The sequence below is a fragment of the Cervus elaphus genome, chromosome 14, assembly GCF_910594005.1.
Source record: "Cervus elaphus chromosome 14, mCerEla1.1, whole genome shotgun sequence".
Classification (NCBI taxonomy): Eukaryota; Metazoa; Chordata; class Mammalia; order Artiodactyla; family Cervidae; genus Cervus; species Cervus elaphus.
Window position 1 is genome coordinate 29,498,638 of NC_057828.1, and position 14,186 is coordinate 29,512,823.

General features: G+C 35.7%; 1 protein-coding gene across 2 annotated transcripts in view; it reads right to left on the reverse strand.

The window, feature by feature from the left end:
• WDR26 (WD repeat domain 26) overlaps positions 1 to 14,186 on the reverse strand; it is a 36,729-nt gene that overhangs the window by 16,245 nt on the left and 6,298 nt on the right. For both annotated transcript variants that reach the window (XM_043924643.1, XM_043924642.1), the window contains exons 4-7: positions 11,731 to 11,867; positions 8,887 to 8,984; positions 7,310 to 7,466; positions 3,554 to 3,692 (exon numbers count right to left, since the gene is read on the reverse strand). In XM_043924643.1, the coding sequence (XP_043780578.1) occupies positions 3,554 to 3,692; positions 7,310 to 7,466; positions 8,887 to 8,984; positions 11,731 to 11,867 (531 nt within the window). The remainder of the gene's footprint in view (positions 1 to 3,553; positions 3,693 to 7,309; positions 7,467 to 8,886; positions 8,985 to 11,730; positions 11,868 to 14,186) is intronic.

Genomic DNA, 14,186 nt, shown 5'->3' on the forward strand with positions numbered 1-14,186 from the left:
AAGGACACTCCTAATGAGCCAGCACAACAGCCACATAGTTAAGACAAGAAATGGGCCTTAAACTAACATGGTCAGGACTGAAAGAGGTTGTGGGACATAAAACTGACATGACAGGATGAGACAAAAAATGTTGAAAGACTGTCTCTAAATTTCTGTTTTAGGGAATAAAGATGAACGTAAACAGTGTGAAGGAAGCAGAATTTGGGAAGACTAGACTAATGGAGACCAGTTTTGGTTAATTCCAATGCTGATGGAAATTCCAATGGTGATGACCTACACCAGTTAGAAATGGGTCTGGAACTAGTCTGATAAAACTAGATTGGGAATTTGTTCTGAAAGTTCAAGTTTACAAAGCCATTACTTCTGACTCTTCTTTGGGAAGATGCTAATAGGCCTGGGGTATTAGATCATAGTATCATTAGGTCAAAGTAGCTTGCATAATTTAATAAGCAAGTCAAGTCTTTTGGACTAGCCCAGTATCTTCTAGGAACAAATTTTCATTCATAGTGGTGTTTTAGATGTACACAAAGATTCGCTTCTAAACTAATGACAAGCCACTATAGAAGTATTTAACTAAAAACCTAGTAATTTCATGCACATTAATTAAAAAATAGAAAGATGTGAAAGGAAAAGTTGAAAACAAATGAGAATATTAATATTATATCTTCAGAAGTACAATGTCTTTATAAAGAGTAACCTATTCCAAATGGTAATATCACATTCATGCAATCCACTTAATTTTGCCTGGATTCTGAGGAGGGGAATGGGTAAAGTTCTTTACTGGGAAAAAAGGTAAAAAAACCTGTTAAAAGAAACTAACCACTGGAATAACATCAATTCAAATATTAAGGTACTCTCTATATATTCTTTCTATCCACTAAAAATATACATTCAAAAACAGAACTGATTTTCTTAACAAGTTTTTCAAATAGTATTTGACATAGAAAAATACCATGATACCAAACTCTAAAACACACTGTATCTCATATTTAAATGTAAGCACTGACTCTGCATTTCCCAAGCTAATCTGGACATAAAAGCCCTTTACATGTAACCACTGTTAACATTTTACATAACCAGTATTCTCATAAAAACACTTTGGGAAACACTGGCATAAAAGTCAGAACTCTTTGGCAAAGTATAGAAGATCCTCCTTGATCTGTTTGCTACTTACTTCATGAACCTCATCTCCTAGTCTACAGAGTCTTCACCCAAACTGCCCAGTCACGTCATCTTTCACCTGAGGGCCAGCTATAACGTCTTGCCTAAATAATATAATTCTCCTTCATCTCAGGCTTACTTGTCATACTTTCCCTTGCTTTCCAATTCCAATAGGATCTCTTTTTTGAGTTCCTGTAGCATTCACTAAAGAATAATTACATGTATTATCAGGAGCCCAGTCTGACTTCTATCAAAAAGGTCAAGCACACAGCAGGTGCTCAATAAATACTCGCTAAACAAAAGGGACTCATACACTGCTGCTAGAAGAATATATGTAATAAAGAAGTTTTGATACGGCTGCTTTCTTTTCAGACATGTTGTAAATAACTACTGAATGAAAATACTTCTTATCATAGTTCAGTTCAGTCACTCAGTTGTGTCCGACTCCTTGCGATCCCATGAACTGCAGCACGCCAGGCCTCCCTGTCCATCACCAACTCCTGGTTACTCAAACTCATGTCCATTGAGTCAGTGACACCATCTAACCGTCTCATTCTCTGTCGTCCTCCTGCCTTCCATCTTTCCCAACATCAGGGTCTTTTCAAATGAGTCAGCTCTTCGCATCAGGTGGCCAAAATACTGGAGTTCCAGCTTCAACATCAGTCCTTCCAATGATAAGGTTATGATGGATCCCAACCTATTTTTCTAGTCACATTTCCCATGCTTTGCCTTACTCATCCTATTTGCTTACTAAATAGCAGTTCTTGTACTTGAAAATGCACTTCTGTATTTTCACTAACCACACTGATATTCAGTATTTCCTTCAATCCTGAATACAGGCAATTAACAAGGCAGCATTGGGTGCTATTAGGTGACTGTTAATAATGGAAATTTCAAATATTTTCACATATTATAGCTTTGGATATCTCAAAATTTTATGCTTGTCACTACTTCAAAATTCTTGAAGTTATCATATCTGCTACTAGAATCTGTTACTATGCTTATAAAAAAGTAACATATTACTATACTGTATCTGTTTCTGTACTATTTTGATAATTATATTTCAATATAATTGGGTTTACCTTTATGATATATACTCGGGCTTCCTAAGTGCTTTGGATTATGCATTTAAAAATATTATTCTGAGGAGGGGGTCCATAGGGTTCAGACGGCCAGAGGAGTACATGGCAAGTGGGTTCTTTATCACTAGCACCGCCGGGGAAGGACAGCTGAGCTCTGAGTGCTTATCAAAAAGACAACAGATGGGATGATGACATCCTGATACAGCCTACTTCACTCTTATATTAAAACAATTCTACTTCTAAAAATAACTTCTTTATTTTGTGTCTTTGTCATAAATAGATTAAAGCAACTGCAAAAAAAAAAAAAAAATATTCTGAGAAGGGGGTCCATAGGGTTCAGACTGCCAGAGGAGTACATGGTACAATTAAAGGAAAAAAATGCCTGCTTTAAGGCAGAGTAGATCTCATTTATCTTTCTTCATTCATAGCATACTGCAGGTACACAAGAATTGATGTATGCTCTCAAACTGACTCTACTCTTTCTAAAATATTTCCTTCTATGGCCCCCTTTCTCAATAAGATTATTTATACTTTTTGATTTTAGGTGAATGACTCCTATACCAAATACATCTTAACCTATTTGGAGTCATGTACTTTCTTAATTGCTTGGCTGAAAGAAATGGAAATACTCATCTCTACAAATCTGTAGGTCACCTGGTTATAAAGAAAGACAATTTTGATTTTTGAGGGAACTTAAAATTTTAAATCCAGAATATAATACTTCTCGTACGTATCACTTGGGGGAAAGAAATGTGTGTGTGGGGGAATGTTTAACAGAAGTTCCACAAATTACAGAAGATAATGAAGGGTTTTGGAAGGCAAAACGGTAAATGAGTCTTTTCTAACCCACGTCAGAATGGTTACTGCATTAATCTGTAAATCAAATACTAACAAAGATAGCCAATTGGCAGGGACACTGACGAGCAGTAGGTCTAGAGTAAAACTATCCCTGGATTTAAGTCTAACTCTGCCATTTACAAGCTGTGAGAGCCTGGGTGTTTAACTTTTACCTTGGTTTCCTCATCTGAAAACAGGAGATATTAGTATCTCAAGAGAGTTAATCAGAGGATGAAATTACATAATGTACACATAGACTAAGTGTAATCCTAGCGCGTAACATTCAACAATTCTGATCATATTAATCTCTATGTATTATTTAAACAACGCAGAAAGAGGCAAGACATGACGAAGATGACAAAAAATGCTCTTGGAAAAGAATGCCATTTATATACCCATACTTTAAAATTATGTACTTAATTAGATGAAAAATTACCTTTTTGTAATCTAAACATTCACATTAGAGTACATACCGGATCAACTTGCCATATGATAACTGTCGTATCTTTCGATCCTGTTGCTAGTTTAGTGCCATCGTTAGAGAATTTACAGAACCATACTTCATTACAATGCTCCGTAAGTATCTGCTGAGTATAACAGGGGAACTGCCTCCTAAAACAAACAAATCCACAAATAATTACTCTTAAAATCAATTAAGAGTAATAATAATGAAAATGTTAAAAAAACCTGATGAAACATTTTTTGCTCACATTAAGTCAATTCATATAAATAAAAATTAACCAGGTCTTCATGTTTGTCTGTGTTAAGTGGCTGGGATCAGGTTGTTCTAGAAGAAATAATGTACATTTTCATTGATATAAAAGCAAGTTGGGCACTGTAGAGAATCTGGGGTTACAAGCTTTGGTATCTTTGCCAAGCCATTTAAATCCTGAGTCTCAGCTCTCTCATCTATAAAACGAGATGAATCTACCAAGGTTCTTAGGGTTCCTATAAGGATGAGAAATACATCAAAAATTCCTGGAATGCAACAGCCATTCAAAAGTGGACTGCTAGTATTACTCTGGGGACAGCACAAGAGAAGTGCAATATATGGTAGAGGCCGTGGTGGTCAAAGTCTTAAGAATGGGGGCAGAAAAGTCTGAGAGACTCAGGTTCATATCCTGGCTACTCACTGTGATTTTGAGAAACCTAATCTCTCTAAATCTCAGTATATCCAACCATAACCTAAAGACAAGAGTACTTTATAGAATTCCTTATACAAGGATGAAATAAAAAGGATGAGACAATGAATGTAAAGCATTTAAACTGGCTCTGATGTTTAGCTAGTACTTTATAAAGTTGCAGTTATATATTAAAGACAGAATTCTATGATTAACTTTACTAAGTTAAAGAGAAAAAAGTTAAGACTATTCTCATTAAGTATTCACTTTTAAAAACCATTCTATCCTTTTCCAGTTTATCAGCACGGTTCAATAGAGCTTCCTGCGATAATTCCAACGTTATATACCTGCACTATACAATCTGATAACCCTAGATGTATGTGTTTACTGAGCTGAAAGGTGGCTAGCATACTTGTGGAACTTAGATTTTTTTTCACTTAATTTAACTTGAATTATTTTTCATTTAAATTTAAATGTAATCCGTGGCTACTGTTAGGACAATACAGATCTGTACTGTAAAAGTTACTTAAACATTAATGGGTAAACTCTTAAGTCCATTTTAAAAAATGCTGTTTTAGGCTGCTAACTCGTGTCTGACTCTCTTGTGACCCTGTGGATTGTAGCCTGCCAGGCTCTTCTGTCCATGGGATTTCCCAAGCAAGAGCACTGGAGTGGGTTGCCACTTCTTTCTCCAGGGGGGCGTCTTCCTGACCCAGGGATTGAACCTGCATCTCCTGTACTGGCAGATGGATTCTTTACCACTGAGCCAGGGAAGCCCCCCCTTGTATGGGAACACCAAAGTGGCACTCAAATAGTCACTATTTTATTATTACTTAAGTAACCTTCTAAAAAGACTAGTAATTAAGCCCTTAGTTTATTAAAAGGCTAACTTTAGGGTATTAAAATGATAGTCTATCTTTGTTTTCAAATAAATTTAAAATTTGTTAAAAATATAAGGATCTTCCTAAATCAAACTGAAAAAAGTAGCATTTAAATCAAGCTAAATACCTTAACATTCTATAAATATTTTATGATCCTTTACTAAAAACTAATACTTATAAAAATAAAAAGCTATCTGTGGAAACATCCTTCCATTGATTGTTGGTGGGAAAAAAACCCACACACAAAAAAACCTTCTACAGATTAAAAAAAAAAAAAAATCCTGTACTTTACTGATCAAATTTAACCAAAAAATATATATATGCACTAATTGTGAAAAATATAAATATATATAATCTAATAAAATCTCTTCAATGCAGATCAGGAGAAAAAAAGTTCTGGTGTTGTGCTGACTGCATAAGCCCTAGTACTACAGAAATCTGAAGAGTGAAGCAGTAAGGAAGGTATTGTGAATGTACAGTAGGCAGCCATTTTAAGTTGGCTTTAAAGTGGAGGTATTGCAGCGGGTGGGGGGGCTGTGCGGTGACAACTAGGAAGACCTCCAGTCATCAATGGTTATCTCTGAGGAGCAGGAACTCTTTCATTCCTGTGTAAACAGAGTGCTTTCCATGCAGGTTTGTAGGAGCCTGATCCCTGATCTGAGGGTTAGGAAAAGTCAGACTAAATAAATATTGTCCATCATTTACTTTCACAGATACTGGCATAGAAATTAAAGAACCTAAGAAAAATGGAGGTCATGTTCTCATACATATCAGTTTCCAAACAGGAAGGCAAGCTCTCAACTTACTGATACCTCTTGAACCATAAAGTCTACCATATATACCTTTCAATGTATACCACCAGCAATAAATTCACATACCAAAAAAAAAATTCGGGTTCACAATTGCCTTAATTTTAACACTGATCTCAAATTTTCAAAGGAGCTATTAAATATGAACCCATATAGTCTTTTAATCTATCTTCTCCTCCTACCTCTGTTCAACTGAAATGAAAAGACTTAAAAATTCTCATAAGCAAATAAAAAAGCAATGTTAAGGAGTAACAAGGGATAAATGAAAAGGATCTCTAATCACTTCCTTTAAGTGCACCAAGTAATTATCCAATACTTTACAATAGTTCAATTATTACTATTTTTTAAATTGCAATGGGGGAGGGTGAAGTGAGAAATCAACTATATATGAAAGTAGTTTATGAGCAAGTAAAGATTATCTTAAATCATAGTATATATGGGCACATATACATGTTTTATGGTTATTCAGAAATTCCTCATCTTCCCGAAGCTCTCACACATATACACTCTTATTCTTCCTAGTCATGTTATTTTCAATAGTTCTCCAAGGATCTTTGACAAAAGAAATAGAGCATGTGCATTGCAGCTGTCATGTTTGGTTCACTAGACCCAAATAATTTTCTTCTGGAGTTTGAAAGATTTCATATCTTGTTTTTCAGTATCTTAAAAATGAAAGCTCTGCTGAAATTTTGGAGATCATTATTAAAATGGTAGGGACTTTTATACTCAAAATAATTCTAACATCAAAAGTGAAGCCTGAATTCTTATAAGTTAAACTATGCAGATGCATAGGTTATGACAACAAAACCCAAACCAGAAAATTAATACCTATTATTACAAGTATTTCTAGTCAAAAGGTTACCTTCAACTAAAAAGCAGAGCTTCCATTATGAAAAGTACTTCCATGATCTTCATGAGCATAAAATAATTTGGGCCACAGTTAAAATAATCAGAATGTCTGGGAGGGGGTGGATGGGGCGGGGGCATGCGGGGGGTGGGGGTGGGGACTGGGGAGGGTAATAACTAAGTGGTCTCTGGCATCCAAAGACAACAAAGGCTTGGGTCACTGGCATTCTCACACAGGATCACTTACAATTTCTTAAAAAAAAAAAAAAGAAAAAAAAAAAAAAAAAGCCAGATACAAAAAATGACCAACCAAACCCACAGACAAGTAAAGGAACAAACAGGCCAACCAGCTTCAGTTCTCAAAGAGTAATTTCCTATACAAACATATACAAATTTCTCTTAATTGCCAACTTCAGTGGTTCTAGCTATATTTGTAAATGCTAAAGCAAACATGAATTGCTTTATGGTGACAGGATAAAACTCTTAAAACAAAATCCTAACATTTTAATAAATTTCTAAGTGAGTTTGTAAAATGTTAGCCTATTTTAAAATATAAAACATTTTCCTCTTACCTACTACAAACATGATCTATAAGCAGAGACACAGAATCTAGATTACTATCAAGTTTGGTATTGTGATAGAGGCACCGATCCCTTTGTAGTTCCACCGCCTGCCGCAGGAGAGTCTGTAAACGCCGTGGGGGAAGCATCACTGATGGTGGTAAATAGGCTTTAATAGAAGATATTTTTAAAAAGAGAAATAAAAATTAAAATTAAAAAACCAAACAGAACAGTTTACTTTTACTTAGGACATCTGACTCATCTTCTATTGTGCCTGCCCCTACCTGCGTGGTGTCCCGACCTTTAAACAGAGCAGTTCTGGGTGAAATGAAGTAACATGTAAGCTTTATGGGTATCTGTCAGCAACTACAGCTACGCTGTCACTAGAATGAATACACTTGGGTAGGAGAGCTTTAATTTGCAAATGAATTTCCTAAAACAACAACAAAAACATAACAAAAACAAAAATTTGACAGAAAATGAAAAGGTAGTGATGATGAAAATAAAATCTAAAGATATTTGTGTCCCACAGGTAGACGAAGCATCACTAAAAGTATAAGAAAAATCTCCACTTAACAAGGAGCAAACCAAAATGGAGGAAGAACTCAAGTTCCAGGTTTCATCAAATTGTATCTAATGCCAAGGTACTGTGAAAATGCAGGGAATAACTGGTGTTTTTATTATCGATACCAATCTATTTCAATCCTTTAATGCCTTATCCCTCCACAACATGGTTTTCTGATTCTGAAGTTATCTCCACTCTCACTTCAATATGAAAACATAGGATATGGTTTAACTAAAGAGGGAAAGACAGTTTTTTACTATAAAGATGTGGCAAAAAGGAAATGTCTCCTGTAATTTGGAAGTTACATAAAAATATTTGGAGGGAGGGTAAAATAATTTACCAAAGGAAACTGGTGCTTTACACTTGAAATCAACAAAAAAAATAGGCACACCTCAGAGGTTTTGAGGGTTCGGTTCTAGATCACTGAAATAAAGCGAACATCACAATAAAGTGAGCTACAGAAACTTTTTTGGTTTCCCAGTACATATAAAAGTTGTGGTTATACTATACTGTAGTGTATTACGTGTGCAATAGCATTATGTCTAAAAAACTATACAAGCTTTAATTAAAAAAACTTTATTACTAAAAAATGCTAACCATAATTTGACAACTCAGGGTTGCCACAAACCTTCAATCTATAAAAAAATGCAGTATCTGAGAAGCACAATGAGGTCTGCTTCTATCTAAAACACTTGTGGCTTAAAGCTGTGGTTTCCATGTTTTTTCTCTAACCACAGTACTTCTCCCCCAAACAAAATCTTAAGGGGAGCATCACTACATAAAAGAAATGGAAGGAGACAAGCTCTGGGACCAGCATCCACTCACTGACTCCTGAGGTTTAGCTTCTTTGACTCCATGGTGGATTTTGAAGCCTTTGGTTTAAAGGGTGTCCTAATGGATCTCCCCGCTCATTCCTCCTATATAACCACTTGATAAGAGTATGTCTAGATGTAAGTCTTGCTAATGGATTCATAGTATCCTTTCTAAGAGAACATACAGAAACATCAAAGATGAAGATGCTTACTCTGAAGTTTGTCCAGCAGTTTGGATCGGGAAGCTGTTCCTTTGCCTTCCCATTCTGCTTTTGCACGTAGGTCTTCTGCATGGCTACACATCAGATACCTAAAAAATATGACAAAGAAAGCACCAAATATCAAACCTTTTTCTTGGGATTAAACATCATGGATAAATACTGATTATACTCTGGAGATCTAGTTCTTACAAGAAATATATATCAAGAAGAAATTTCTACAGTGGACCCAATTCATTAATACAATCTGGCACATGAATATAAGTTACAGCAGGACAGACATCATTATTTGCTATCAATTAATAGAATGTATCCTTTGATTTGGTACTTTCCTTATAGCTCAGCTGGTAAACAATCTGACTGCAATGCAGGAGACCTGGGTTCAATTGCTGGGTTGGGAAGATCCCCTGGAGCAGGAAATGGCAACCCACTCCAGCATTCTTGCCTGGAGAATTCCATGGACAGAAGGGCCTGGTGGGCTACACTGCATGGGCTCACAAGAGTCGGACATGACTTAGTGACTAAACAACCACCAGTATCCTTAGATTTACTGTTACGTATCATTATGCATACGTAGCTCTTATGGTGTGCCGAGCTCTGTTCTTTACTAAGCATTCAACGTATATTGGTTCATTTTATGTTCATAACGATCCTCTATGAAGTAAACACTATTATTCTATTTTTATAAATGAGGAAACTAAGGCACAGAAAGCTTAAGGAACTGGCATAGGAGAGGTAAAGTAGGAAAATAAATTGAGGCACTGTAGCTGTAGAACTTGCTCTTAATCACTATGTTAACTTAATTGCTCCTCAATAGTTAAGACAAAACAAAACAAAAAATCCCCAACAAAAAACCTTCAAAGATATTCACACTAAGTTAAATAAACAAAAACAACATATCTTCAAGAGTTTATCATAAATGCCACTCAAGAAATGGTATAACTAGATAATCATCCTTGTGTGATCTTATGAAAGTTACTGAGATCCCAAAGAAGAACATTTGGGTACTATTTTATTACTCACTATATTGCCAAAGGAGGTAAAAATGCTAAATTCATGGATTCTGGAGAATACATAAAGGCCCCATGCTGGAAGTGTGACTCTAACCTTGTTCTACCTCTACCCAGAACTGGCTTTAAAAGTAAAAGAAGTGAAGGCATTAATCAAACATGGAGATTAGACCTGGCAAGTAACTCTCCTCCTATTCTGCTTCATACTCTGGCCTCAGACCAGTCTGTTCTTATTTGTAAAAAGGATATTAAGAAGGGAAGTAGTAAGGATTAAATAAGATGGAATACATGAAGTACTTGGTCTACTATCTGGTATACATAAATGTATCAGTTAACATGAGTATCACCACTTTCTTAAACTGCATACTGCATTTAGCAAATTGCATTTAGCAGCTAAAGAATTTAATAGCCTCTTACCCAATAGCAGGACTACTTGTTCTCCTGCTATTTGCTATATAAATATGCTTTGACTGGAGCTTCCCAGGTGGCACTAGTGGTAAAGAACCCACCTGCCAACACAGGGGACTTGATGTGGGTTCTATCCCTGCGTGGGGAAGATCCCCTGGAGCATAGTACGGCAACCCACTCCAGTATTCTTGCCTAGAGAATCCCCATGGACAGAAGAGCTTGGCGGGCTATAGTCCAAAGGGTTGCAAAGAGTCAAACATTACTGAAGCGACAGAGCATGCACACGTACCTTAGCTGATGAGAATTTACTTTTTAATAGTGTAAGTAATCAGACTCACAAAACCCCATAAAAGAAGTTGGACACTACAAAAATTTTGGTTTCTAAAATAACTTTTTGGGAGGAAAATTATTAACAATTTTACGAAAAACTGTTTTCTTTAAAAAAATTTCCAAAAGTTATCCACGATTACTTCTGCTTCCTTTTGAATACACATTATACTTTAAGGTTTCAAATGTGTGTCTGTTTATGGGGGGGGGTCACATAGTATAACTCAAAGGACACTGAACTAAGAGGAAAAAACCATGTCAAATTTGATATCTGCCCTCTATGGGCAATTTCCTTACACAAACATTGTATGTCACAGTTAAAAGATTAAAATGCAAGGATGAAGTTTAAGTTTTTTGTTGGAAGAAGTGGGTAGAGGATCCTACCATTTACTGAGATGAGGAAAACTAGAGGAAGAACAGGTCTGTGGGGGTGGGTGGAGGGATTATGGGAATCAGGAATTTTTGTTCTGAACACATAACTTTGAGATACCTATTACACATCCAAATGGACACTATCAAGCAGGCTATTAGATATATATGTTAGGAGTTCAGATGAGGGTAATTTTATGAGCCACTGGCATATAGATTGTATGTGAAGCCATGGCACAGAAGGAGATCACATAGGAAGTGTGTGTAGACAGAACAGAAGGAGGACCAGAACCAAGGTTTTGGGCCCTCTAACATTTAAAGGTTTGATGTGAGGATAAAATGAGACTGTGTATATAAAATGCTTAGCAAGGACCTGCTACAAGTATATGTTTAAAAAAAATGCAACACTGGAAACTTCACTGCTTATTTTATCTACAGAACATTATGCCATAGGACTTTTACAGAAGATCATGAAATGGCATTTCATTGTCAATACATATTTCTTTTCATTCACTTAAATACCTCTATTCTAATATGGAAAGCTTCCTAGGATGACAAAAATAGTTTGAATACACATTAGTGAAACTACCCAACAAGTATCACCCAAGAATTTAGCAATACTCAGATCTTGGGAAAATGTTAAAAGAAATGCAACTCTGGAATGGTAACCTTGATACAAACAGCTTCTTTCTCAACCTGAAGTCTAAGAACTGAGCTTCCTTACCCACTAAGAACATGAATGCGCTCTGTATTGTATTTCAGTGGCGTCAATTCACAGCGTAGAACTTGAAGTGCCTCCAGGACCTTGCCATCCTCCAGGTATTCCAGGTACTTCTGCTGCAGCAGCAAAAACTTCATCCTCTGACATGACAGAAAGCAGCAGTCAGGGGAAAAAAGTTGATGGAGGTTTCAGAAAATGTTTGTGCCTAAACAGAACAGTAGAAACCATTCTACTATGCCCTTTGAAAATAATTTTTATAAAGCTTTAAAATGACTCAAAATATCTATTTAATAGGGTCACAACAGATGACATGTGACTCAATTGCTCAGTTTTACATCTTAATAAAACTCTGCTTTAAATGATTAATCTCAAATTAGAAAAGATCATTAGTGACCAAGGCATCAACATTGGAGAAAACTTATTCCGTCCTCAAAACATTCAACTATAATTTTCTTTCTGTGAAAATTTAAATAAGCCTGACTTCTCTAATGGGTATTGGGGGGGATTCACGCAACAAGTTTAAAAAAGATGGCAGAAAAACCAGTTAATGAAGGAATTATTCAAAAGCCACAATGTGAAACAAGGACTAAGTAGACCAAAAGCAGAACTGGAGCTGCTGGGTCAAAGCTACAAAGTGTCAGATTTTAGCTTATCAAAGGTAAGAGGAGTTGACCAGCAACTGGACTAGAGGTTGGCGTGCAAAGTACTGGGTTTCCTATGATTAAAGTGGACAAGCATGAGCTTGATGGACTCCCTCTCTCCAGGTGGCAATAAAGGGATGCCTACAACTGAAGGTGAAACTTGAAGGTCTTTGTGTATTGGTAGCATCTCATCCTGATGCATTTCACTATGAAGCACTATTATCAACTCTTCCCTCCCCACAAAGGACAAACCATTTCCAGCTTATGGTGAAGCCCTTGCACATTTAGTTTTTTTCTGATATATGTTTAACTTCAATACTTTTAATGTTCCTTTACTCCGTTACTTTACTTTTAACTTGAAAGTGATCATCACTCATTTAGCAGCTTTCTGCTAGACAAAAGAGTTTTTACTAACATTAAGTTTGGAATGTCTTTTAAACCTTAAACCTAATTAAAGACCATTACTTGGAGGGTTAGGGTTTCAGCTATCATATCTGCTACTTGTGGTGCTTAAGCAAGCCAAATGATGCAGATAGAAAAGTTGACAGGAAATGTTAGTCACACTTAGAGATGCCAAGGAATATAGCAGTAAAGATCTCAAATCCATTTAAAAGAAAACCTCAAATGACTTTTTTTCTTCAATAAGACACTTACTTTAAAAAATAAGGTACTGCTGTCAAAAATGGTGTGGAGAAATTATCTTTTACTTAAAAATTAACAGTATAATGAAATGTTCTATAGGATTTTCTTTTAGGGAGTATTTAGAAAGGAAAGCTTAACCTACAAGTTTATAAAAATGATTTCTAACGAAACATACCTTCCCATATAACTTAGGCATACGTTTAAATACATCTTTTACAATATACATTGCTTATGTTTGATAATAATCTAATCTTAAACTGACAATTAAAGAACAGAAAAAATTTCAAACTATGAGATAAGCTCCTGTAACTCTAGAAAAACTACATTTACCAAATTTTACACATAAAGTTAAGACTAATGAATGTTTCAGAAACAGGTTACCAAGATGCCTTGAAACATATAACCTAATGTTAATCTCTAGATGGCAAATAAAATATTTAAAGTCCATCACGTGACAAAAACCAAAAGACTAAATAAAAAAATCTAAAAATCAAAGGATTTTAAAGTTACTGTGGGTATTCTCACCATTTTATCTTCTGAAAAGAACATCAACTCTTTATGAAAATGAAGCATTCATATATTTCCATTTATCAACAAACTGTTAAGAGTTTCATTTTACAGTGTTTTTGAATCAACCTCGAGTATCTTTTACTTGCAGAATTTTTTCATTTAAATGCCATTGGTGGCATATGTATTTAATTTCACTAAATTTTCTTAGTAATTGAGAATTTGGGGGAAAATTTTGTTTTAATTCAGGGCACGTCTTAATTTGTGGGATATATATCATTTAGGTCCTATGTACGCCTCCTTGCCCATTCCAATCTGTGTAGGGACAGTGCCCCAAGAGCTATTTCCTATTTCCCCCTTGCTTTCCCATCAATATCCTACTACAACATGCTCCTCTCTTTCTAAGGGGCAGAGGCAGGGCAGGAGAGAAGAGAAAGGCGAGTGAAACTTTGAGAGAAGCCAATATAAACACACACTTCTGCGTGTACAGGGAATGCTATAAAAGCAGTGCAAGAACATTTCTCTGTGAGTCATTTTATCCAGATTAAGACACAGAATATCCTCAAACAGATACCAATTTCTGGTAGTGTGCATGGTAACTAAGTTACTGGCCAAGAACAGCTAGAGTTCTGCTTGAGAAACTGTTTATTCTGCTAAGAATCAATTTCA